Here is a 27,810-nt window from a genome sequence, read left to right on the forward strand (position 1 = left end):
AGACAGCAAGTGCAGCATGTTACAAGTGAGACCAACACCGTGTGCTCTCTCCTGTAGAGTTTATTCTGGTGGCTGCCCTTAGTCTGAAAAGAAAGCCACTGAGATTCAGTCTGGCTGTTTCCCCTGTGCAAAGAGCAATAAATCAGCTCTTCATGGAAAATCCTTCAAGAAAATAATTAAGGTTGACAATTTTGGTTGGACATATTCCTGGAGGTTTCATTGCATAACATAATCTTTAATTCCTGGAGACTTCAGGATAATCCTGGAGGGTTGGCAACCATAAAAATAACCCTTGTTTTTAAACTCAGGTCTGTTTGGCCACGGCATGGACCCAGTAGAAGAGCTCCCAAAGCAGCAGGGGGATTTTCTGGACGAGACAGGGCAGGAGCCGGGACCTGACAGTGATGTGGAAGCCCCGGCACTGCCTGAGGCCAGCGGGGAGAGGCAGCACCAGTGCCCTGCTCTCCTGTGGGAGACCCTAGCCAAGGAGTTTCTGGAGTACAAGCAGGCGTCTCCCTACCTCATCCCAGAAGAGCAGCAGAGGAGGCTGCTGGGCTTCCTTCCCCTCTTCGTAAAGGTTTGCTCTTCTGCTGTCTTAGTGGCCTGGCTAGAGGCTTTACCCCTAATTCTCTCTTGCCCTGCACCTAGCGTGGTCGTCATTTACACTGTGGGTGGGGGTATGCCCTGTATGCTACAGGGTCTGTTCTGTAGCTCCTTTGTGGGGTGCTTTTGTCCTTCAGCCACCCTTCTAACAGCCCCTGCGGTGTGTGTGATTACATTGGGGAGCTGTAGTTTGGGGGACTGGGCAGATGGAAGCAAAGGATCTGCCAGTGGATGAGCATGTTTCAAAACGGGAATGGAATTGGTGTGGCATGGGAAGGGTTACACCAGCGGTGCCCCTTGTTAAGAAGGGATGAGGATCCGGTCTGGGTACAGGTTAGGCTGGGATGGGCAAACTGTTTGGTTTATGCAACCTGATGGACAGAGAGCACAGAGTAAATGATGTCCGGATCAATTCTTGGAATAATAATACCTAGCTCTTACACAGCCCTGTTCATTGGTAGATCTCAAGGTGCTTTACAAAGGAAGCAAAGAGCACACTTCTGCACGAAAGCCAGTTAACTGTAACAATCATGCTGTTGATAGTCCATGTGTCTGTTGCAATATGTACTTTGTGCTTTAAGACATTTTACAGAGGGGAAAATAAGGTACAGAGAGGTGATGTGACTTGCCCAGGGTCACCCAGGAGGCCATTGGCAGAAGTAGGAATAGACCCTTGATTTCCTGAGTCCCAATCAAGTGCTCTAACCACTAGACCATACTGCCACTTCCTACAGATGCTTCTCCCAGAGCTCCCATTTGCAAGAGGTTTTCAGGACAAAACCTAGTGATTGCTGCTTCCAGAGGGGCTACACCCACCATCTCCCGCATCCCCTGCTGTTGATTGAAACCTGGAGTGCTGCTTTTGTTTGACAGGGGCAAATATGTACCCACAGTGGTGAAAGAAGCTCTGCTCTTACAGCAGTAGACACGGCAATAGAACCTAGTGGGATGGATAGAAAATTGTTCCTAGTTTCAAATACGTTATGGCTGCATAAATGATGCTGTGGCTTCAAACTCAATCTAGCTGCAAATCTCAGCATGTAACAGTCACACTCTGCTATTGAAGATCCAAGTAGTGATGGGTCAGAACATTTAGATCCAGATTTCAGGCACCACCTCCCACAATGACATTTTCCTGCAAAAGAGTCTTGGTTTTGATGGCAGTCCATTTTGGGGGCAAGTTTTTGCTATTCATGCTGTGTGAGTGATTAGTCACCAAAGTCACTGTTTATGCTCCCCAACTAGTCAGGGCAGTGTTTCGCAATAGGAGTGTGAGGAGGCAGGAACCAGAGGTCTGGACTGTTCATAGCTTTTACATACCTGCACAGATTGCTGTATGCAAATTGTGCCCCCGGGGGCCAAATGGCCCCAAAGGAGTTGGGAAAAGGCAAGGAGTGGGAGCATGTTGCACCATGTGTGCTGGGAGACACAAATTCAATTACACCTGGCAAGGGACATAAAAGGCAATAAAAAGAGGCTCTTTAAATACATTGGGAGCAAGAGAAAAGGAAGGAGAGCTTATAACTTATGACATCAAGAAAGCTGTGGTGTTTAGTGCCTCATTTGTTTCATTCCCCACTAAAAAGTTGAATGGTGACCGATTACTTCTGAGTAACTGATCTTCAATAACTCCGGGAGGATGGGTGAGGTCACAGAGGACCAGAGAAGGGCAAACATAGTGCCTGTCTTTAAAAAGAGGACATGGGAATTATAGACCAGTCAGCCTACCATTGATACCTGGAAAGATACTGGGACAAATTATTAAACAATCTGGGGGATAAGGTTATAAGGAATAGCCAGCATGGATTTTCCAAGAAAAAATTGTGTTAAACCAACCTAACTTCCTATTTGATGCAGTTCCTGGCCCAGTGGAAGGGGGGAAAGCAGTAGATGTGATATATCTTCATTTTTTATTAAGGCTTTTGACACAATCCCATGTGACATTCTCAGGGAAATGTGGTCTAGATGAAATTGCTGTAAGGTGGGTGCACAGATGATTGAGAGACCGTATTCAAACAGGTTTCAGAGTACCAGCCATGTTAGTCTGTATTCGCAAAAAGAAAAGGAGAACTTGTGGTACCTTAGAGACTAACAAATTTATTTGAACATAAGCTTTCGTGAGCTAAAGCTCACTTCATCGGATACATTCAGTGGAAAATACAGTGGGGAGATTTATATACATAAAGAACATGAAACAATAGGTGTTACCATACACACTGTAAGGAGAGTGATCACTTAAGATGAGCTATTACCAGCAGGAGAAAGGGGGGGGTGGGAGAGAGGGGGGAGAAAACCCCTCCCACCATCAACCTCAGCCTGGACCAGTCCACACAAGAGATCCACTTCCTGGACACTATGGTGCTAATAAGCGATGGTCACATAAACACCACCCTATACGAGAAACCTACTGACCGCTATTCCTACCTACATGCCTCCAGCTTTCACCCAGACCATACCACACAATCCATTGTCTACAGCCAAGCTCTACGATACAACCACATTTGCTCCAACCCCTCAGACAGAGACAAACACCTACAAGATCTCTATCAAGCATTCTTACAACTACAATACCCACCTGCTGAAGTGAAGAAACAGATTGACAGAGCCAGAAGAGTACCCAGAAGTCACCTACTACAGGACAGGCCCAACAAAGAAAATAACAGAACGCCACTAGCCATCACCTTTAGCCCCCAACTAAAACCTCTCCAACGCCTCATCAAGGATCTAGAACCTATCCTGAAGGACGACCCATCACTCTCACAGATCTTGGGAGACAGGCCAGTCCTTGCTTACAGACAGCCCCACAACCTGAAGCAAATACTCACCAGCAACCACACAACAGAACCACTAATCCAGGAACCTATCCTTGCAACAAAGCCCGTTGCCAACTGTGTCCACATATCTATTCAGGGGACACCATCATAGGGCCTAATCACATCAGCCACACTATCAGAGGCTCGTTCACCTGCACATCTACCAATGTGATATATGCCATCATGTGCCAGCAATGCCCCTCTGCCATGTACATTGGTCAAACTGGACAATGTCTACGTAAAAGAATAAATGGACACAAATCAGACATCAGGAATTATAACATTCAAAAACCAGTCGGAGAACACTTCAATCTCTCTGGTCACTCGATTATAGACCTAAAAGTTGCAATTCTTCAACAAAAAACCTTCAAAAACAGACTCCAAGGAGAGACTGCTGAATTGGAATTAATTTGTAAACTGGATACAATTAATTTAGGCTTGAATAGAGACTGGGAGTGGATGGGTCATTACACAAAGTAAAATTATCTCCCCATGTTTATTTCCCCCCCCCCACTGTTCCTCAGACATTCTTGTCAACTGCTAGAAATGGCTCATCTTGATTATCAGTACAAAAGTTTTTCTCCCCCCCCCCCCCCCGCTCTCCTGCTGGTAATAGCTCATCTTAAGTGATCACTCTCGTTACAGTGTGTATAGTAACACCCATTGTTTCGTGTTCTCTATGTATATAAATCTCCCCACTGTATTTTCCACTGAATGCATCTGATGAAGTGAGCTTTAGCTCACAAAAGCTTATGCTCAAATAAATTTGTTAGTCTCTAAGGTGCCACAAGTACTCCTTTTCTTTTTGTGTATTCAAACAGCAGTTATCAATGGTTTATTGTCAAACTGGGAGGGTGTATGGGGTCCCTCAGGGGTTGGTCCTGGGTCCAGTACTATTAAATAGTTTTGTTAATCCATTTGGATAATGGAGTGGGGAGTATGTTTATAAAATTCGCAGATGACGCCAAGTTGGGAGGGGTTGCAAGCACTTTGGAGGGCAGGATTCGAATTCAAAACCACCTTGACAAATTAGAGAATTGGTCTGAAATCAATGAGCTGAAATTCAATAAAGACAAGTGCAAAGTACTTCACATAGGAAGGAAAAATCAAATGCACAACTACAAAATGGGGAATAACTGGTTAGGTGGATCTGGGGGGTCTAGTGCATCAAAAATGAAATGTGAGTCAACAATGTGATGCAGCTACAAAAAAGGCTAATATCACTCTGGGATGTACTAACACAGGGGTTCTCAAACTGGGGGTTGGGACCCCGGGGGGTCACGAGGTTATTACGGGGGGGGCTGTCAGCCTAAACCCCTCTTTGCCTCCAGCATTTACAATGGTGTTAAATATATTAAAAAGTGGTTTTTATTTATAAGGGGGGGTCGCACTCAGAGGCTTGCTATGTGAAAAGGGTCACCAGTACAAAAGTTTGAGAACCACTCTATTAACAGGAGTGCTGTATGTGAGACATGGGAGGTAATTGTCCTGTTTTACTCAGCATTGGTGGGGTCCCCACTGGAGTGCTGTGTCCAGTTCTGGGTGCCACATTTTAGGAAAGATGTGGACAAATTGGAGAGTCCAGAGGAGAGCCACACAAATGATAAAAGGTTTAGAAAACCGAACATGTAGAGAGAGGTTAAAAAAATTGGCCGTATTTAGTCCCAAGAAAAGAAGACTGAGGGGGGACCTGATAAGTTTTCAAACATGTTAAGGGCTGTTATAAAGAGGATGGTGATCAGTGGTTCTCCTTGTCCACTGAAGTTAGGACAACAAGTAATGGGCTTCATCTGCAGCAAGGGAGTTTTAGGTTAGATATTAGGAGAAACTTTCTAACTGTAAGGGTTGAGCTCTGGAACAGGCTACCAAGGAAATTGTGGAATCCCCTTCATTGGAGGCTGTTAAGAACAGGCTGGACAAACACCTGTCAGGGATGGTCCAGGTTTATTTGGCCCTGCCTCTGCGAAGGGGCCTGGCCTTGATGACTTTTTGGGTCCCTTCCAGCCCTGCATTGCTCTGATTTCGTGCTCCGGGAAGGACTGTGAAATCCACACCTAAGCTCCCCCACCTCCAGTTCTGCCCATTCCCTAACTCAGGCCTGTGCCTGTCAAGTACAACATGGCCCATGACAGCTAATCAGTAACATCCTTTCTAGTCCATGTTTTCAGAGAAATAGTTGCTTGTGGTAAAATCCATGACTCTTTCAGGTTTGGCTGATATTTCACCAGTAAAACGGCAGCCGTCTGAACTCTCAGAAGCCATGAATGATCTGACCCAATGAATGAATGAGCAAACACTTTGTGTTCATCCATCACTCCTTTTTTGTACTGCTTAACCAGCCAACGGCCTGTCCGGTCCCATTGCGACTTGAAGATTTGCTGCTGGTGAGCCTGAGTGTTTTAAACCTGCAGCTTCCCCCACTGCACCTGTGTGTTTCTGTAGCACAAAGGCCTGGTTAATGTTCTATCAGGTGAAAAGTGAAAGCCTCCCTCAGCTGCCACTTTCTCCTTCCCCTGGGGCTTTGTTCACATACAAGCGTGACTGTCCCAAGTTCAGGAACCTGCCTCCTCCTGCCTACAAGCATTGAACAGACTCTGTATGTGTCGGGGGAAACCCTTGCCCCTCTGAGTCAATGGCAAAATTCTGACTGACTTCCAGGGGGCCAGAATTTCAGCCTTGACCTTTAAAAGACACACTACTTTGACTCAGGCGCTTATCGGCTTGTCCGGTTTCTGTCAACAGGGCCCATGTGCTTTTTAAACACTGTTGCACTGCGCCATGCTGCGCTCCCCTCCCCATGCATTGCCTAGATCAGTGCAACAGTGACACACAACCCTTGCAGAGGGCACAACCTTACTCTGAGTTTCTGTTCTCCCTTCGCTAGCTGCGCTTCTCTCTGGGTTCCCCCTTTGCGCTCCAATTGAATTAGGGGACGCCCACTCCTTAGGTAGGCTTGGCCAGCCACAGCCCCCAGTCAGTATCTGGCCTGGGCTGGCACACACCCAGGAATCAAGGCTTGTTAAGGGAAGGAGAAACCATCTCTGTTGGGAGGGAAAGAAATCAGAAGTGAAGCTGCTTTGGCTTTGCGGCTCTTGCCCCTAAGCTAGCTAGATTAACGCTCGCGTGGGTATGTCTACACTGGCTGCAATTGCACCTCATGACTGCAGTGTAGACATACCCCTAAAGGCAGGTTGTTGAGGCAGCAGAGTGGAGAGGACAGGGAGAGGCAGCTGCTCTTCTCTAGAAGGCAAGGGCCCAATCCCACCCAGGCACCCACATCACCCTGTCCCCTGCGAGGACGAGGAGGCTCTGTCGTTTCACGAGACTCCTTGTGGTAGTAAATTTAGAGGATTGGGCCCTAAAAGCTGGTTGTGCAACCCCTACTCTTAGGGACTGGGGACTGGTTTGGCCCTGGTATGGGTTAGGGCATCCCTGACCTCTGAAGTGGCCCCTCTGGGCTACCGTAAGGGTGTAGAAATCACTGGGGTTCATGTCCTGCCATTCTGCCTCCTGGCTTGATCCACCTCTCCCCCCCCCCCCCCCCCCCCAGCCCCGTCCCCATCCCAGAATGCTGGCAACGCAGAGCTCGTGGAGCTGGCTCTAGGAGTGGACCAAGGATATTCCCTAGGAGAGGTTGTGGGGTACTTGCTTATCCTCCGGTCCTAGTACACCAGCCTAGCTGGCAATAAGGGGCCACACGGGGCAGTTGCGATCTGGCCCCTGGTCAGCAAGTGTAATTCCTCATGGGTTCTGTGGGGAGGGGAGTCCTGATTCTACCACCAGAGACCTGTGGAAGTGAAATTGTTCTGTAAAAGCTCCCTCACGGGTCCCTTTAGGCCATCCCAGGACGGTTTAGGCAGTGTCTCAGCAGTAGTGAAAATTTTTTTTCCGCAACACTTCAATGCAAAGTTGGATTTGTCTCAAGGAAATTTTAAAATCCAGAATTTTAAACCTTGAGGGTTTCACCCAAGATGGACTCACTTCCATGTGTAAAAACAGTTACTCCAAACTGATGCTATTTTGGAGCAAAACATTGCAAGTTTCTTGTGACTGATAGGGAGGAAAAACACAAAGTTGCAATGAAACACAAAAGCTTCAGACACCAAGCAATCAGAGCTATGTAGGCCTGGAAGGGACCCCAAAAAGTATCAAGTTGCCAGTATTTCACACAGCCTTATTCAGGAGTTCACACCCCAGTCAATCAACAAGAAGTAAACTGGAGTTAGCCAGAAGTGACTGTATATAGTAGCTTCAGAAAATCTTCTTTGCTATTCAGTATTACTTCTATGGAAGGGATTTTTTTTGGAGTGAAACTTTCAAAGGATTGAGGATGTTAGACATCCAGCTTGCTGTTGCAAAAGTTCTTTTGAGTGTCCACCCAAAGCTAGAAATCTAAGGATTTAGAGCTATGCAGAAAGGCAGGAAGTCATGTTTTTTTTTTTTATCTACCACTATGAAGAAAAAAATGATCTTTAGCACACCTAGGAGGAAGGGTTTCTCTTCCCCATGATGCACGCGCAGAAGTGCAGAGACAGTCACATTTATAAACAAGGTCTCCTTGGACATATTCACACCCCTTGTGCGTTTGCTTTCCGCACACATCCTAGTATGACTGCTGGTGGAAAGTGGATTCCCAGAACTCACTACTGCCCACTGATAGTGAACTTTAAATTCCTAAGAACCTTGAATGGCTACGCTGCAATCCAGAGAGGGAGCCGTGAACTCCTTGGGCCATAAGTTCATTATAGTGTTTTCAGTGAAGAGTTTTCCCAGTTCCCTGGGATGAATCAGCAGAACTTTGCACAATGTGAGCATTCTGGGCCAGATGACCTAGAACTCTGCAGATTTGCATCACAGAGAATTGAGCCCTTTAACTCTAAAGAGAATCAGGATTTTTACCATGTGGTCTTTTTCTCCTTTCTTGTGAAATCCTCCCTCCCTCCCTGGCCTGTACTTGGGGACGAAAATCCTAGCTCAGTTTGTGTATGTCGTAAGATTTTCAGCCACGGGAGGTTGCCTGGGGGCTTGTAAGCCCCAGTTCCTCGTTCTAATTAAGATGACTGCCCTTTGCAGTACCTTCCTCCCCATCTTTGCTTTTCCCTTCCTCTGTGCATCACTCCATGGCCATTACACGTTTGGAACCTTTGCACTTAAGCAGAGTTTTGGTTCTGTTTCCCGCGGCTGTAGGCAGGAGGAGGGGACGGTTGCTTCACAGGCGGAGCACAAGGGCTCCATGAGTCATCCGGGCCCACGGTCTGACAGGGTTAGTGGAAACATTGTGCATGTGACTCACACCCAGGGCAGGGCAGCGTGACCCCCACAGCTTCTCCTGTGGCTCTTCATGCTATTGAGAGCATTGGAGTTATTGATTTATTATACGGTTGGCCTTTGATCCAGCCAAGATCTCCTATCCTGCCATCCAGCACTGGGCAGGAGCTGATGCTCCAGAGGAACATTAAGTCCTCCCCAATGGAAGTGTGACAAGGTCTATGATCTTGCATAGGAAACCAAGGCTCCTCTGTTGAACTACCTTGTTAGTAGAGTTAGAACCCTGTGTAAAACCGCTGAGTGCATTTTGTTGATTCACTGAGGCAGGTGCAGCTTGTTTGCGCTAGCAAGATCCGAGAGCTGGGCATGGCCGATGCCACAGAGACAGGGAGGTGTCCTAGGAAAGAAACCTGAGGAATATTCTGGGTTGGCGAGAGAGCTCAGGCTGAGGTTTGTTATATGAGTTACCAGTAAAGGAGGGGAGTCGGTTTGACCTTCAAGTCTAGGAGCAAGTTGGGCATGACACCTGGTTCTGGGGAGACAGAATATCCAGAGTTGGGAGAGTGGCCCATGTTTAGCCATTGAATCCAACTCCTCTCTTGGAGTATACAATGGGAGCATGGTGGCCTTTCAGCAAGGTTTTTGCACTAGTACTGTGTTATGATGAAGCTGTGGGTGTACCATTGCTGGATCCAAATGGAACTGCACAGCTTTGTGTCCTGGGCCCTATTCTGCTAGTGGCTAGTGAGTCTTCTCCTAAGTGGTAGGGGCTTGTGCTTTCAGAGCAGGAAGATTGGAGATCTATTCCTGTTTCACCCTGAAGTGGCAAGGGTACGCAGCATAGAGACAACCATTACATCTCAGGTTTCAGAGTAGCATGTTAGTCTGTATTCGCAAAAAAGAAAAGGAGTACTTGTGGCACCTTAGAGACTAACCAATTTATTTGAGCATAAGCTTTCGTGAGCTACAGCTCACTTCATTGGATCTCAGTAAGGGTCCCCATGGATTTCTTGCAGTTCCATTTGCCCAGCTGAATGATCCCCACCACTACAAACCCCTGTGTCACATGCAAGGGCAGTGGTGAAGCAGTATATGACCAAATATCTACAACACAGGTTCTCAGTTACAAGAACATTATTTTAAGTTGGCTTGGCACTTATATACACACACACATTTTATATATATATTATTGATTGGGTTAAAAATTGAACTGGTAGGGGCACAATGCAATCACACTCTCTGCTCATTTGTAGCAAGGATGTACAAAGTCAGTACAACTTATAATGTACTGACCCAGCAGGCCTGGAAATAGAACCCAGGTTTTCTGAGTCCTACTCCAGTGCTCTGTTCACTAAGCCACACTATCTAACAACCAGACCAGGGAATGGGAGATCAAGGCTTCTGGGTTTTGTTGCCAGCTGTGCCACTAACTCACTGTCCAGCCTTGGGCAGGTTATGTATTCTCTGTGGTGTGTCTTTTCCTCGCCCACCCCCGCATCTGTAAATATGAGAGAATACACTGGCTCAGAGGTGCTTGCCATGCTTTGTGGAGTGGTTGCAGACCCTGGGCTGTGAGTGTCTGTTGTCATTAGTTGATTTCTGAAGTGTTGAAATATTTCCTTTAGTCAGATTTAAGTTGTACCAAAGAATCAGTTTGTCAGCTGAGTGAAATAAGGCCCTGTGCTCAACTCAGTGGCATTTCTCTGTCTGTCTGTAATGTGATAACTCTCTTGAAAACCGCATCCGATCAGTTCCAAAATTCCAGGGAACATTCTAGAGAGACAAGGTGGGTGAGGTAATATCTTTTATTGGACCAACTGCTGTTGGTGAGAGAGACAAGCTTTTGAGCTACACAGGGGCTCTTCTTCCGGTGTGGGAAAGGTACCCAGAGTGTCACAGATAAGTACGAGATTGAACAGATAGTTTTAGCATAAGTAGTTAGCACATATTCTAAGGCAGTGGTATGCAAACGGGGGGCGCAAGAGGCTCTCTGTGGGAGGGCACAAAGGAACATTGTTAATATCACTTTTCACAGCAGACTTACTAGCGCCATCTTGCCACCCTTACTTCTGCAGTGCTGCTGGTGGCGGCACTGCCTTCAGAACCGGGTGGCTGGAGGGCGGCGGCTGCTGGCCGGGGCAATGTTCTTTGCGGAGCAGGATTTAAAACGTATTCCCACACAGGGCACTACAGCTAGGCACAGATTTTGGTGCCATAAAAAGTGCCAAGCAAAGACTCTAGGGACAGTCAGTATCGACTGCACGGTTTATGTACGTATTCCTAAAGGTTAGTTTGATCTTTTTCAAACAAAATGGTTAAGCTGGTTGTGGATGGTAGTAGTAAATGTTGCCGTGTTTCTGATTCCTCATCGGATACTAACGTTACTCCAACAAAAGTTAAAAACAAACGAAGAAAAAACCAACAACCCACTGATATGGAGGGTAACGCAGCTGTATGGGAACCTTCAACAAGTCTTAGCGCGAGTGAGTCTGCTGTGAAAAGTTATATTAAAGAACCCTAAGTTTTAACTTAAGAAAATGTCAAATTACATATATAAAACTGGGATTCTCATGGACTCTTGTCAAGCATGAGCAATGACAGCTATGTGTTTTGCGTTTTGAGGTGTTAGCAAATGACAGCATTAAACTGTCAAAGCACAGATGACACATTATGATTGTAATGCTTCTGCCAGGTGGAGCCGGCAGCAACCAGGGCTGGGTTCAATATCTAGGGATTCCTCTTCAACAATAAAATACAGAACAGGCTCGAGCCCCCACCCAGTAACCTGGGAAAATTACACCTCTCCCCGGGCTCCTCTGAGAGGAAATACTTCCCCACTCGCAAGTACAGAGTCTGAATGTAGAAAAGAAACTTTTAATGGGAGAAGGGAAGTCACCAGGCCATAATTAGGGGAAATGCCACAAGCAGGATTCATAAACATAAAACTGTGAGCAGGACACCCACTCCAGTGTGTGTGGGGCAGTGTCTTCTGCCTCATGTTCTTGAGTTTTACAACCAAAAGTTCCTTTACTGTGCCCCTCTCTGCTCCCTCACCGGACCGCACTCACAGTGGTTGTCCTTGGTCAGTGAGGACCCAGAGTTCAGAGGTGCAGCTGTATGCGTTCACCTCCCACTTGGGGAAGAAGGCACTGTGCTTGCTCTGCTATCTGAGCACTTGCTATAGATGGCTGCCCTGCCAGCTATGGTTCCTCTTTGCTGGCTGCCCTGCTAGCCACTTTTCCACTCACTGGTCACCTTCTGCCACCTGCGTCTCTGCTGTGACCTCTGCAGGTCAGACCCTTGAAATTCCACCCAGCTCTTAGTGATTTTCAGCTCTGAGGCTGGGCAGAGATGCTGTCCCACCACAAGTGATTGTTAACTCTTTTAAGCACTTATAATAACAAAAAGACTCCTAATGGAGCCTATATAGATTGATTGTTGAGCAATGGGGAGGAACAGGTTAAACCAGATGTGGGACCCTTAGGGAGAGTCCACATCTCCTGGTTGGGATATCTCTGTCCAGCCCTTGTACTTTCACATGGCTCTGGCATTCGAGCCCCTGGCTTAATGGGGTCCTTTCAGATGAGAGTGACCCCCTCATTTGGGACAGGTTAAGCGCAGTTCTGCTCCCCTTTATTCATACAATAAAGACAACAACATTGATAACAGCATTTCACTACCCCTGCATTCAATATTAAAGTGATTTGTAACCAAGCACCAGCCACTTGATCACTTTGAGCGACATCTGATGGATATCTATGCAGAGTAGGTGGGTTCATGTAAATACAGTTTGCTCCTGAAGTCTCTCCCTTTCCCAGCTAGCTGTTAGGGGAGAATTCATTTATACCCTGCTTACATCCTCCCGCCTACAATTACGAAACATTCTGAACGTGCAAATAAGATAATTTTTTTCAAAAGCCATGCTAAATTATTGAGCGGTCAAAGAGACATGATGAAAAAACAAGTGAGTGTGCCATTAAAAGCTCCGAAAGCATCCCTGGAAGTAGCATATTTGATTGCTAAGTGGATGAAGCTGCATACCATTGGTGAGGTATTAGTATTACCAGCTGCGGTAAAGATGTGTCAAATTGTGCATGAAGATAGATATGGTGAAACTTTGGAAACTATTCCTTAGTTATGGGATACAGTGAGCTAGTGGATCAATTAACTTTCTGAAGCTATCAAATTGAAACTTTTGACTAGAGTTAAACAAAGTTTGCCAAACAACTTGGTGAGAGCACTGATATTGGGAATTTGGCTCAGTTCCTTGTGTGTGTTAGGTATTGCTATGAGGAGGAAATTCTGAAAGATATGCCGTTCTGCAAATGAATTGACGGGCAAACTATGGGAGAAGACATCTTCAGTCTTGTGAATGAATTTTTCAGAGCACATGGCCTGTCAAGGTTAATTGCATTGGCATGTGTACTGATGGTGGAGCTGTGATGGTGGGTCCCACGAAGGGTTTCATAGGGAAAGTACTCAGCATTGCTCCCTACATTAAATTCACACATTGCAAGATACACTGTGAGGCTCTGGCTACTAAAAAAACTAGAACTTGAAGCAAACAAGGTTTTGAATGATGCAGTAGTAATTGTTCACCCACAGGTGATGTGGTGTTTTTGTCTCTTTCCTGTGTGAGTTCATTCGAGAACATAGTGATTGTCTGGTTTCATCCACATAGTTGTTGTTGGGGCATTTAGTGTACTGGATGAGATACACCACATGCATGTGTAGGACCCATGGATCTCTTGAAAGGCATATTATGGTTGATGTTCGTCATTGTAGCACTAGAGCTAAATCTGCAGGTTTTGCATCTGTTGTTCTGGCAGATTCTGGTGCTGCTTTGAGTTGTTGTGTGGGTAGCTTGCTTCTGATGAGGAGCTTGGTGAGGTTGGGGGGTTGTTTGAAGGCCAGAAGAGGGGGTTCAGGAAAGATTTCTTTCAGAATGGGGTCCCCATTGACTATGGGTTGTAGTTGTTTGATGATATCCTGCACGGGTTCCAGTGTGAAGTGGTAAGTTCTAGGCATCAGTGGGAAGAACCCTATTGATTTTGGTGAGAATTGGGAAAACTGGAAAAGCCTGACTTCCAGTAAAATTTTCTGACGAGAATGGTGCGTGAGGGAACTGTCCACACTGGGGGTGAGGGCCCAGCAGGGCATATGGCTCAGCTGTATTGAAGTGTGTACCCCTCTAGTTTTACATTATTGTAGCTAAACCCTACCCAGCTAGGAATTTCAATTGCCGCTATGCTGGCCTACTATGACCTCTGAACTTCATAGACATAAGGGACCTGGAACTCAAGCTCCCAGTCCAAAAGCACAGTCTATTACCTAATGAGCCAGAGGAGCATGGTTGTCCTGTCCCTTTCCCCACCCTTTGTTTTGTTTCCTTGTAGACTGTAAGTAGAGCTGGTTGAAAAACGGCATTTCCATCCTGCAGGAAATTCTGATATTTCAGCATTTGTTTTCATCCCAAATTGGGACAGGGTTGAAATGTTGAAACCTTCCAAAAAATTTTTGATCTGGAAATGTTGAGTTTTGCTGATTCAATCCAAACAAAATGTTGATGTTCTTGACTCAAAACATTTCAGTCTGCCAACCTTTTCTTTTGGGTGAACATTATCTCTGAGTCAATCTGCCCTGCTGCCGTGCCTCATGGGAGTTGTAGTCCTGGATCCCTCTGTGGTTTGTTTGTGCCTGAGTTGACACGGTGCCTAGGACTTTGACAGACCAAAACGGTTTTATTTAGATTTTCTCGATGGAAAATTCCACCAAAATCTCTCTCTCTTCTTTTGGAAGACTTAACTGAAATCCCATTTTCCAATAGGAAAATGTTTTGTTCAAAATTTTTCAAACAGTTCTAAATGTAAGCTCCCCAGGGCACGGAATGTGTCTTATGTGTTTGGAAAATGGCTAGTGCGTTTTGGGTGCTACTCAACACAATTACAGATACCATTGGCAGTGAGCAGTATAGGACCTATGAGACATAGTTAAGCAATTCCAGTTCTATCTGGTAGGGAGCAGTGGCATATGCACACGATCACCGGTTCCTTACATTATTCAAAGTATCTTCTTGGACCTTGTTTCTAACTTCAGACTCCTGCAGTTTGAGTCTGGCAAATGTTGCTTGAGGAATTATCTTGGTGGGATTGGCTAAAAACCTTTGGTTTGGCCAATTTCAGCTCTGCCCACTGGGCTCAAGTGCTTCTCCAGCCACACAGACATCCTGCATCAGCAACACCTAAACAGTTGCTCCCATTTTCTGTATTTCAGGCCTGGGAAGAGTCTGGCGGGATAGTCTCTTTCCCCAACGTTCAGTTTTTAGCAAGTGAGGTTTCCAAACTTCTGACCAAAGAAATCAAGAAGAAGCTAAACGGCAAACCTGCAGGTAATAGCCAGAGGGCACATGGCCTGGGATGTGCTCAATCCTGTGTGTTTTGTGGTCCAAATTTAACCATCAGCTGTAATGTATTATGCTATGGATTTAGGAAGGGCTGGGAAACAACAATAGAAAATACTAAGCCGGATCTTCAGCTGGTTTAAACTGGCATTGACTTCAATGGAGCATCGCAGAGTTACACCAGCTGTGGCCCTGGCTCCAGCTGTGCCAAGTTAACTTGCTTTGAACCATCTGCATTCCCTGGTTTTTGATCTACCTGGGGACCATTGTAATAACTCTTCACATTTTATTTCTTAAATGTTTGTTCTTTCTTAAAAATAAAAACAAAAGATCATGAGCCTTGCATTGCTTTCCCGGTGACCATTGTACATTCCTTGAACTATTTGGCTGGCAGAGCTTATGAACTACGTTGGCATTGCCAGGGGAGTTTGTAAACTCCACCAACCAACTAATTGGCATTACCTAACTGCTCACTTGGTGCCCCATCCAAAGCCTATTAAAGTCCTTCCACTGACATCAGTGGGCTTTGGGTTAGGCCCTTAGTTAATGTAGCTTTGCTAGTTTCACCCAGTGCACTAAGAGTTGCTCAGTACAATGCTGTCAGCTTCCTTAATGGAACTGAAGTCTACTGTTATGATAGAGGACGCTCGGCTGGCCGTGGCGCGGTTGCTGCGGCTGAAAGGGGAAGAGGAAGATGGCTGCGTGCTTCTGAGATCGGTGTACCTCCTCTCACAGATTGACTCGGTAAGAGAAAGCAAAAGCACCTTCTCCCTGTAAAGGCCTGGGAGCTAGAGGAGTGAGGCAGCCGCTCCAATAACAAAACCCCCAGTTTTCAGTAAGTGAGTATTGTCTCCAAGGCTTTATCCTTGAGCATTAATGTCAGAGTTTATATCAAAACGTTATTCCAAGCATAAAATCAAAGATAAGATGCCCAGTGTGGGTTACAAACTGGCCTTCAGCGAAGACAGGGGAGTTCTGCCCCACTCTGCCTGCCAGGCAGCTGTTTTTGCTCCGTTCCCCTGAATCGGCTTCATTCCTGCTTTATTATTCCAAGCTATACACCTAGGGGAGACCTGAGCAGGGCACTAGTGATCTGCTGCTGACATGCTTGGAATCTGCACCCTTTCACCCTGAAGAATCCTAAAGCACTTTGCAAGCTGTCTACATACAGCAGCACTGGAATGCAGCCACCTCTGGAGTGGAGGATGGCAGCAGCAGCACCACTGCACAACAACAGGGGAGGGAGAAAATCTGGCCCAGGGTTCCATTGCATCCGATGAAGTGAGCTGTAGCTCACGCAAGCTTATGCTCAAATAAATTGGTTAGTCTCTGAGGTGCCACAAGTACTCCTTTTCCTTTTTGCGAATACAGACTAACACGGCTGCCACTCTGAAACATTGCAAACCCTGTTTCCTATGAAAAGAGCCAGGTGACAGTTGATGTCCATGCAGCACAGACAGGTTTCTTTTCATCCAAATATATGACACTAAATCGTACACACAGCCGTTAAAGAACATTATCTACGTAACTGAGAGAGGCCATTTTGGCTGATTTATTGGTAGAGGCACAGTGTGATAGCTGCGGTGCGATTTGTGCTCTTCATAGAGTTTAAAAGTTTGATGTTTCATCTAGCACAAGATGTCTCTAAGCTTTGTACACTACCCACCCCCTCCTCTATTTAGCTTGTTTCTGATCACTTCCCTGTAAGCCGAAGCAGCCTCACTGTTACGTCCTCATTCCTGCGGTTGATTAGTTAGTACAAGGCCTTGTTGGAGAAGGGAGGAAATTAATTCATTAGTGCCAGAAAAGTCAAGTCTCTTGGAAAGGTTGCCTCTTACTTTTTTAATCATGCTCTTCCTAAAATGTAGGTGCAATGACTCAGCAGACTGCAAACATGCAGTCATCACAGCCCTCTGCTAAACTGCATACATGCTGCTCCCAGCTTAGCATCACAGATCTCAGTTGCTATAGTCTGTTCCCAGTGGCTAAAGATGAGGCAGACATTGATATGAGCTGCCTGTCAGACTGATGGTTGGATCCCTGGCATGACTCCACTACAGACTTCCTAGTGCAGGACATTTCAGGTGTCTGTATAGTAGGGGTTCTCAAACAGGGGGTCGGGACCCCTCAGGAGGTCGTGAGGTTATTACATGGGGGGTCACGAGCTGTCAGCCTCCACCCCAAACCCCGCTTTGCCTTCAGCATTTATCATGGTGTTAAATATATTTTTAAAATGTTTTTAATTTATAAGGGGGGTCGCACTCAGATGCTTGCTATGTGAAAAGGGTCACCAGTACAAAAGTTTGAGAACCACTGGTATCTCGGCTCGGAGCAGCCATAAACACAGAACGTGGGCTGTAGGAGGTCCTGTAAGGATGCCTGCTGCCCCCTACCAGGTACTGCCCAGCTACATGACCTTATCACTATGCTGCACACTGTCTAGGACTTTCGAGTGACAGTAGGGATAGGATGCAGGAGTCCCAAGGCCGCAGGGTAAATGGATAGATACTCAGGGAGAAGTAGAATAGTCATTGTATGTGACGTTGTTTTCTGTATTCAGGGAACGCTGTGGAACATCATCAAATCCGGCCTCCCGGTCGCTCTGATGCAGTGCCTGTACCTTTTCTTCACCTTTCCTTTGGGGAAAGCCAGTGATGGAGAGACAAGGGAGGAGGACGAGCAAGTTCAGGAGATGTTTGTTCAGGTAAGGGATCCCCTCTAGTGCTCCTTGGTTTTGAGTGCTCAGGGACCCTGGAAGAGGAATGGATGCTGGTGCTCACTCAGACTTTGGGATGGAGTTCGAATCAGTTTATCATGCTAAGCCGGACGTGCTTGGATTGTGCTGTTCTTTCCAATACTAGCTTGAAACTTTTCTGTCCAAAAGTTTCAGTTTTCCTATGTTTTGAACCAGCTGGAAACGAACGTTTTTCTTTTGAATCAACATTTTGACTTAAAATGTCAGTTTGTTTTGTTTTTTAAAAGGAATGTGACATTTTTAAGTTGAAACAAAAATGTGTTCCTACGTATCAGCTCAAAACGAGTCTTCATGCTGACATTTCCCATAGGAAAATCCAAAGTTTTTCATCAGAATTGACCCATTCCTGGGAAAAACGTTGCTTTGGCTGAAGCCACATTTCTCCTTGGGAAATGTGCTGCATGAAAAGTTCTGAGCAGCTCTGTGTCAGAGCCTGCTTGTTAAGTTGCATGAGTTTCCTAAAAAAAAAAAAAATGTTTGCAGAATTGTTGTAGCTGTGGTGATCCTAGGAAATGAGAGAGACAAGGTGGGTGAAGTAATATCTTTAATTGGACCAACTTCTGTTGGCGGAAGAGACAGAGACAAGCTTTTGAGCTACTAGAGATTGTCCTTGTCTCATCCACCAAAAGAAATTGGTCCAATAACAGACATTACCTCACCCATCTTGTCTCTCATTTCCTGAAAAAGGGCACTGTTTTAGTCTCGTTTAGGTTTGCCTTTGTCTGCAGTGATGTAAGTGTACTGTTGGCTGTCCCAGAACTCAGAAGGCTGCATGGCTGTACCATGAAACCCATGGGAAGCATATTCTAGACATTTGAGGGGGGGATGAAATCTAACAGCTATTGAGTAGCATGTGAGTAGCTTTGATCTGGTGGGAGTCCAGGACTGGAAATCACACCTCCAGGAATCATTAATTGCCTGAGCTCACTAAGGTGGTGAAAGAGAGTATAGGGAAGAAGCAAGGATTCCTGAACAGCCTATTCAGTCCTTTTGAAAAAGACCATGGGACTTAATAGAGAATGATAACTTTCCATAGAATTTTTAAGCCATCCTATAGAATTCTAGAACAAGGGTCTATTGTTCTCTGACATTCTGTATGTTGTCTTAACAGCTCTAGAGAAAGGATATCACTGTCTGTCAGATTCTATAGAGTTTGAGTAATATCCATGGAGCCCTATTGATTTAATCACTGTCAAGTTCAATAGGGATTTTCCATAAGTACAGTTTGGACCCCTCCTTCATGAGAGATTAAAGGGTGTGAGCAGTAAAATTTCTCAATGGGCCAGAAGAGAAATCCAAAGGCTCCCTCTGGAGTGGTACTTCATTGTATCTGTAGTATGTTGCTGGCACAGGCTAGCCCAGAGTTTTGTGTTACACTGAATTACCAAGCTGATTTTCCCCCTACGTGTATTGGCTGAGATTTCCAATGCCAACATAAACACACAGCCCCCATTGAAGGTAAATGTTTGCTTTGAAAATCTCAGATACTGTTTAGAAATCTAAGTGACAGTAAAGCATGTGACGATGCTGACAATTGCGAGGGGGTCTGAGTGGTATCTTCTGACCAGCCCACAAAATAGGGCCTAGTTCTGCAAAATGCCAAATGGCCTTAATTCCCATGGAAGCTAATGGGAGGAGACCAGGTCTGTACCTTGGACCTCCTGTAATGTAATACATGATATTTATTATGAGTCTGCCTTTGGCGTGCTATGTGCTTGGCTTACAACGAGCAGTGAGCTACATATAAGCTACAAGCAAGGGCAGGGAGAAGGTAGAAAGATGCCATCTATCCTGTATTAAGTATGGGGCCAGAGATCCTTACTAAATGTGATTAAGGCAGGGATCACTATTCTTAGGTATTTGAAGGTGCAACGAGGGATTGTGTAGGTGCAGGAAAGATTTACATATTAAAACTAAGGAGACGTTCTACTGGGCAGAAGACATTTCTTGAAGGATCACTTCTGCTTCCAGCCATGAGGTCCTATGAGAGTTCCACCAGAACAATGACACTGTCAACCAATTAGCAGAGACCAGTGATAGTGGGAGACTGACCTTCCACTGGAGCTGGGACCAAGCTGTGGAACTCCCTGCTGCAAGAGATAAGAATGACCCTGGAAGTGGCCAGTTACAGAAGAGAATGAAAATCTCATTCCATCAATTTATCTTTCCCTCCAATTTTTACACCTGCATGGCCCCCTACACACCTGAACTATAAACTAATCATGTTACGTCTGCAGACTGGGAATGAAGACAGATCTTCTTGTTCTGATGGTTAGATACTTGGGAGAGGCTCTGATATTATGGTAATAGGGGCCATAGCAGTAACTAGTTACACAGCATAAAGTATTCAGCTGCTTTTGTTTTCAGTAGAACTGCATCCACTAATATAGGGTCAGATTTGACCCAATATATTCAAGTCTATGGAGCCCTTATATGCTTCCCAAAATTCTGCATTTAATTTGCATTGCAACCAATTTTCTTTTCCAGACAATGCTCAACTTGTACAGGGAGGAACAAGGTTTAGAGGAACTTCTGTCAGCTGCCGAGCTTCAGTCTCTAATTATAGCAATGGCCTCCCTCTGGGACCAGTGCAACCTTTCATGGAAAGCACCCACAGGCCGTGTGCTTCGAACAATTTCAAAGGCCCAGACCAAAACTGCCGTCATGTACTTACAAGGTTTGGTTTTTCCTGAGCACCTGTGGAATGAATTCCTCTAAGAAAAATCACACTTGGCTAGGTTTCATTTCTACGTACCTCCATGAACTTCTGGACTAGAGCTCAATTTAGTGCTGGTGGGAACTGAAGTCCTTTATTTATGCATAGAACAGAAAGTTACAGGCAGCAGCATGTCATGTCCTGTCCCACTTCCACCAAAGGTACCCAAGCCAAGAGATACATTAAAGAGTTACACGTCACATGACCCAGAGCCAATTGGCATCTCTGGGGTTCCCCAGCATTCTAAGTATTGCTCTCCTGATATTTGCATGGCACCTTGCTGACGTTTAGTCAGCTGCAGCGCTTAGTGCATTGGGGAATCCTGACTGGTTGCCAGTGATAGTTTGGCTTCTTCCTAGAGGGAATTTTCCATTAGATTAGGAGTGTTTTCATCTTTAAAAAAATGCAAAGATTACTTAGCTCCACCCTGCAATAGAAAAAACAATCCAGATAATTTATAATCAACATCCTGCCATCAGAACCTCCTCATAGGGTGTAAATGTGTTTTATTTTTTATGCAAAAGTGCCCAAACATGGTTTCTTCATTCACACTACTTGTAAGATCAGGTCCTTGTGTAGTAAGAGGTAGTCCTGACAGCAGGTGAGTTGTCTAAGAATTGCCAGCATGATCACACTTGGAAGGTGGGCTACTAGACTAAATGGAAAAGACCAGTCACCAATGGTAGCTTCAGAACAAAACGTATCCTCCTCCTCATTGTGCAAAACTATTAATCTCTATCTGAGTATATGTGATGATCTTAATACAAGATAATTTAATTGTCCATCATCCACTTACCATGTATTAAAAGGGCTGGACTCACAGTATGCAGATTTAATTGGGGGCAGATTTATATTCATGAAGCTGCTTGTGTTTCTGTGGGTCAAATACAGAAATGTAATGGGAGTTGAGGAATGAAAGTTTTTGGGTTTTTTTAAATTTTTTTACTCTAGTTACTAAAGCTAGCAGTGTATTCCTGTATTCTGCCCCCCCCCCCACTTCCCCCAAATCTCTTCTCCAGCCAGAAGAGGAATTAACTGCCCTGTTTGATTGGGAAATGTAATTTCAAGCATGTTGTTGCGTTTTGTCTGTGATTTTGCAGTTGTTTGTAACATCAGGCTGTCAGTACTAAACATGTGCCCTCATTTATTCACAGCTGCGGACTGCATTAAGATAGCCATTCAGAATCTATTCAAGTTGGCTGACACCTTGCCGGCTTCTGACATGTGTGAGGCAGTTAGCATCATCCTATGTTTTGTGAAGGATTCCTATCCTATCTCCTCAGCTTTGCTTTTGGAGTTTGAAAATAATGATGGATACCAGCTCCTGGTAAAAATTTTACTTAGGTGAGTATGGAGTTTTCACTGGGTTTCTAGGGGATGATAAAGCATGGGTGTAATTAAATATAATTTTCAGAGGTGATGATGGCTTGTTTTAAAATTTCAATTGCATTTTAGAAAGATGCAGGTAACATAGTGGGCAGATGAAGCACTAAGCTGCTGATAACAAAGGGTCACATTTAGCAAACCACTAACAACACCGCAATGCTGTTTAAAGAGCAGAACCACAGCGTAACTTCTCCAGGAAGAGTACCCGGAAGTCACCTACTACAGGACAGGTCCAACAAAGAAAATAACAGAACGCCACTAGCCATCACCTTCAGCCCCCAACTAAAACCCCTCCAACGCATCATCAAGGATTTACAACCTATCCTGAAGGACGACCCATCACTCTCACAGATCTTGGGAGACAGGCCAGTCCTTGCTTACAGACAGCCCCCCAACCTGAAGCAAATACTCACCAGCAACCACACACCACACAACAGAACCACTAACCCAGGAACCTATCCTTGCAACAAAGCCCGTTGCCAACTGTGTCCACATATCTATTCAGGGGACACCATCATAGGGCCTAATCACATCAGCCACACTATCAGAGGCTCGTTCACCTGCACATCCACCAATATGATATATGCCATCGTGTGCCAGCAATGCCCCTCTGCCATGTGCATTGGTCAAACTGGACAGTGTCTATGTAAAAAAATAAATGGACACAAATCAGACGTCAAGAATTATAACATTCAAAAATCACTTGGAGAACACTTCAATCTCTCTGGTCACTCGATTACAGACCTAAAAGTGGCAATTCTTCAACAAAAAAAAAAATTCAAAAACAGACTCCAAGGAGAGACTGCTGAATTGGAATTAATTTGCAAACTGGATACAATTAACTTAGGCTTGAAAAGAGACTGGGAGTGGATGGGTCATTACACAAAGTAAAACTATTTCCCCATGTTTATCCCCCCGCCACCCCCCACTGTTCCTCAGACATTCTTATGAACTGCTGGAAATGACCCACCTTGATTATCACTACAAAAGGTTTTCTTCACCCCACCTCGCCCCCCTGCTCTCCTGCTGGTAATAGCTCACCTTAAGTGATCACTCTCGTTACAGTGTGTATGGTAACACCCATTGTTTCATGTTCTCTGTGTATATAAAATCTCCCCACTGTATTTTCCACTGAATGCATCCAATGAAGAGAGCTGTAGCTCATGAAAGCTTATGCTCAAATATATTTGTTAGTCTCTAAGGTGCCACAAGTACTCCTTTTCTTTTTGCGAATACAGACTAACATGGCTGCTACTCTGAAAACTTCTCCCATTGAAACCACAAGGGGAAGTGCCAATTGAAGAAGTTAATCTAGAGGTAGGTTAGGGAATTACCTAAATTGAGACACAGGCCAGGTTTTGTTAATCAAACACTAGGATACGGATAATATCAGGAGAGACCTCAACCGGACCCACTTTGCTCAGAAAGGCTCCCCTGATCGTGAAGTCTTTATCCAGAGGAAGCATTTCACCTGATGGAGCAGATCTCTAAGTAAAAAGGTAAATCCAATGGGCATGTCTAGGATTAATATGCTCACACCTGAACAAGACCCACGGGTTACCCTGGGTAGAGTGGGCAAAATTTTTTGACCAAAACTTTTTTTGGTGAAAAATGCAGATTTGGCAACACTAAAACAGTTCACAAAATGTTGATTTTGCCAAATTGTTTCAGTGAGGATAAAACATTTTTTAAAAAATTCTGAAAAAAATAAAAATGTCATCAACATTTATGATACATTTTGATTTTTCAGTTCAAGATGAATTTTTCTTTTAAATTTTTCTCTTTTTGTAGAATTTAATTTTTTTTTAAAGGCTCAAAATTGATACCAAGTGTTTTTGTTTCAGGTTGAAAGAAATGTTTCTTTCAACCTGAAACAATTTTTTTTTTAAATGGGCTCCGTGGATATTACTCAAAAAAATAAATTGCTTCAGAATTTCCACAAAATCAGAAAAATCCATTATTTGCCCACCTCTGATCTTGGGTCAAAACACAAAGCAGTTTTGTCTGCTGTTTCCACCATTATTGCCTTCTTCATTAAGGCCCTGAGTTTACTACATCAATAGCCGGTGGAATAACCATGAACCAGTTTCCCCAAAAGCACTGAGCAGTCTTGTTCCCACAGTTACGTCCTCAAGTTAAGAGGGTCCCTCCAGACTGTACCATCCAACGTAGTTTCCACCACAGCTGCCAGCCTTTGTATTGCGATTTTCCTTGATAACCTGTTTGATTTTGATAGTTCTTTTGGACAGGCAGGGGGAAAACACTCTTCCCATCTCAGTTCACAAATTTAGAGCAAACATTTTCAAAGTTATAAAGCAAAACGTACATATTTCCTTACAGAATGGCATACAAACATTACAAAGAAGATAAATACGTTCAGCCACTTATAGCCTAAACACTAAATACATTCTTATAAAACCAATACCTATTTTGCACAACACTAATACATAAGTAACCTGGTCTGGTCTCCAGCTATGAGTTTGTCTGTTCTGAGCTAATGCGTTCAGCTTTGGCAAGAGCTGCCACCTGGCCTGCCAGTGTCACAACCAGCTCCCCATCACCCCCATTGGAAACCCTAGAGGGGGAAAAGATGGTCTTTTATTCCCTGAGGCTTTTTTAATTCCTAATGATAGCTTGTTCTGGCATACACCTGCACACAAATAGGTTTGAGGAGAAAGATTGCATTAGTCTCAATCGTAAGAGCACTGGACGTAACAACACGATACATGGCTGACTGCTTTTCACCACTTGCTCTTTCTCCCTTTGATCTAAGCTACTGCAAATCTGGGAGATGTTTGGAACCAGCCTATGGCTTAACAGAGACTTCAATGCATTATCCATGTGTCTAATACCATATGGATAGCACACATCTGAGATTAAACAATGTCTTCCCCTTCTAGTGGGCCCATGGGTCTGTAAATCTCAGGCAGTTTTGTAGAAACTAAAGAATTATATATGTTATATATTTGCTAATTGTGTTTCTTTTTTTATTTTATTTTTAAGTACAGGGCTAGCATTCTGTGTTGGATCTCTAGAGCTGCCTGAAATATTCTAAATTTTGATTTTTTTAAATTATAAATTTGTTAATTTTGACCCAAAAAATCGGGATATATATTTTATGAAAAATTTCCCTTTTTCCAGCTGGTGCTGTGGATCGCACTTCTACTGGTACATGTAATGGGACTTAATTTCAACATTGGCTAGTTTCTTTCCTCTTTTGTAGTCACTTATTGACCTCAGCCCTTTAATTATCTGGTTCAGTTTTTTAGTTCTTCCCCAATCCAACTTTGGAGTTAGTCAGACTGTAAGATTGTCTGGAGAGCAATTCAGTTCAATCAGTCGTCCAATCAGTGTAACAGAAAGCATAACAGATTACTGTGGTGGAGGGATCTGGGGGAGGGAGAAAAGTGAGAAATTGTTACTTCAGTATCTGAAGTCCCTGTAGAATGTGTTAGTGAAAGGACCGGTTATTTTAAATATTACTGAGCCACAAGCATATGACTACCCCGTTCTTTGTTTTAGATGGGAGGGATCTCTGCACAGTGAAGGAGACCACCATGTCGAAGAGGTGCTGGATATACTGACTTGCCTCACAGTCTGTGGGAAAACTGAACTGAAAGTTTCTGGCAACGTTATACATCCTCAGCTACCGCACTTTGATTTTGAACAGACACAATCCTCTGGTACTGTATATACACGTACAAATATTACTGTGGGCTTAGCATGGGAAAAGCAATCATTATGCACAGCATGTGCATGATAGAGAAGAAAATGTACATGATCGCATGTGTGCACCTGCAGTGCTAAGGTGGAGAATTTAAACATGCAAATCAGGAAATTCCAAAGTTAACTAAGGTTACATCGACATTGTGACCCGGGGTATGAATGGCAGCTCATGTCTGGTTTAACGGCAGCTAGTTTGCTAAAAATAGAACTGAGAACTGTGTGATGTGGGATTCAGCGTGGGTTGCACAGGCCTGCCTGACACTGCTGGGGTATGTACATGCTTGTGCAGCCAATGCTGAGACCCGGGCACTGCATCCTCACTTTTATTTTTAGCAAGCTAACTAGAGTACAGCTAGTGTGGGTACATCTACACAAGCTGCCGTTCACACTGCTAGCTGCAATGGAGAGGTGTCATAACCCACCTGGCATGGATAACATGGTCAGTACAGCTGGCTGGAAAATGGACAAAATATCATATAAATGTTCAAACTCATTTATAGTATTTCTTTTCAAAAAAACATGAACTGTGCTTATATTAAAAAAAAATTCTCATTTTACAATGAGAAATGTAAAAAAAACCCAGATTATTCTATCACCATCATCACATAGTGGGACTGTTTAAAAAAATCACTTTTGAAAACTTTCTTATTTCTAAGGCAGTGGGGACTTATGCAGATGTGTAAGTGTTTGCAAGATGGGGGGGGGGCCTAAAGGATACATGGAAAATTTGATGAAAACTTAGCAAACCAACAATTTTTCATAAAAAAATGCTGACATTGTAAGAACATTCAAAACATTTCTATTGTCTCTAAATGCAGTTTTTTACCTTTTCTGATTAGTAATTTGGTACTGTCTGTGGACCACCCACAATTGTACCACCCACAAAGTCCCTGACCTGAACAGCTTACAGTCTAAATAGACAAGATAGGCCCAGCGTGGAGGAAGGGGTAGAACCTACAGAGGGATCAGTGGGATGGTTTCCCAGCACCATGCTAGCATCACTATTTCTGTTTTTGTTTCAATTTTGTGGAGTGGGATTTGGTTGGAAGGCGACTAGCTAAGCCGAGAGACCAGGAGAGGGCGGGAGTGGGACAGGGCAAGGGAAAGAGGCTATGGAGGGCAGGTGGAGTGAGGCTGAGGTGCAGAGACTGGGAATCAGAAGGCAAGAGGGGCCAGGAGCAAACAGCAAGTCAGCACAGGACAGAGAATATCTGGAGTCAGACCTGTAGAAAACACGCTCATGGCATCTGCCGTGCCTGCCAGTCCTTCCTGTGGTACCCACTGCGTGCTCTTGTGCTTGCTCCTGCCAACTTCAGCTTCTCTGGCCCCTGGGGCTGGCTCCTCCCTGGAAACTTTTCTTCTCCAAGCCCACATGGCTCAGGGGAGTTGGGGCACTGCATAAAGTTATGATGAGGGTCACCCCTGCACAGTTCTGGGTCCTGAGGATGATCAGGAGAGGGGTGTTCCCACTATTCGCCTGTTCCCCTATGCGCCGATACTTGCTGAGATTGGATCTGTGTCTGACTTGTGCTCTTAGATATGCCTTAATAGTGCAGATAGGGCATCTGTATTGGGCCTGAGGTAAGCGTGGTTAAAATGATCTGGATTGATTTCTGTTTCTCAGGAATGACAGTGAAAAACCTCCAAGCTTTTCAGGTGTTGCAGTCCATCTTCCAGAAAACCAGTGACCTGCACCTCTGTAGGAGAATCTTACTGGCTATAAAAACCATGTGGGCCTGGGACACAATGAACTTCTTCCTCTTGGAATGGACGCTACAGCCCATCTCCCAGTTCACTGACATTATCCCCCTCAAACCGCACCTGGTTCAGATACAGTTCTTCCAGCTGGTGGAATCAGTGGTGCTAGAACTGTCCTACATCCCCCATGAAATCCTGAAGAAGGTTGAGTGTTTGATAAAGGAGAACTTGGTGCCGTTCTGCACCATAGCTGCTCTGCGGTGTCTTCACAGCATCACCAAGAGGGACTTGCTCTTCACTGACATATTTAGAGACTCGGGGCTCTTGGGCCAGCTGCTGACTCAGCTGAGGAAGCAAGCCAAGATCTTGAGGAAGACAGGTACAGCTTGTTTCATTGGCAATGAGTGGTTGGGCAGGCAGAGTTGTAGGAAAGAGATCTACACTG

At 44.7% G+C, this 27,810-nt stretch overlaps 1 protein-coding gene across 2 annotated transcripts in view; it reads left to right on the forward strand.

Moving 5' to 3' along the window:
• WDFY4 (WDFY family member 4) overlaps positions 1-27,810 on the forward strand; it is a 241,499-nt gene that overhangs the window by 13,332 nt on the left and 200,357 nt on the right. For both annotated transcript variants that reach the window (XM_048858078.2, XM_075130729.1), the window contains exons 3-10: positions 309-577; positions 14,958-15,072; positions 15,725-15,828; positions 17,645-17,788; positions 20,327-20,516; positions 21,710-21,899; positions 25,464-25,624; positions 27,292-27,744. In XM_048858078.2, coding sequence (XP_048714035.2) covers positions 326-577; positions 14,958-15,072; positions 15,725-15,828; positions 17,645-17,788; positions 20,327-20,516; positions 21,710-21,899; positions 25,464-25,624; positions 27,292-27,744 — 1,609 coding nt within the window. In that variant the 5' untranslated portion in view covers positions 309-325. The remainder of the gene's footprint in view (positions 1-308; positions 578-14,957; positions 15,073-15,724; positions 15,829-17,644; positions 17,789-20,326; positions 20,517-21,709; positions 21,900-25,463; positions 25,625-27,291; positions 27,745-27,810) is intronic.

Source organism: Caretta caretta, chromosome 7, assembly GCF_965140235.1.
Source record: "Caretta caretta isolate rCarCar2 chromosome 7, rCarCar1.hap1, whole genome shotgun sequence".
Lineage (NCBI taxonomy): Eukaryota > Metazoa > Chordata > Testudines > Cheloniidae > Caretta > Caretta caretta.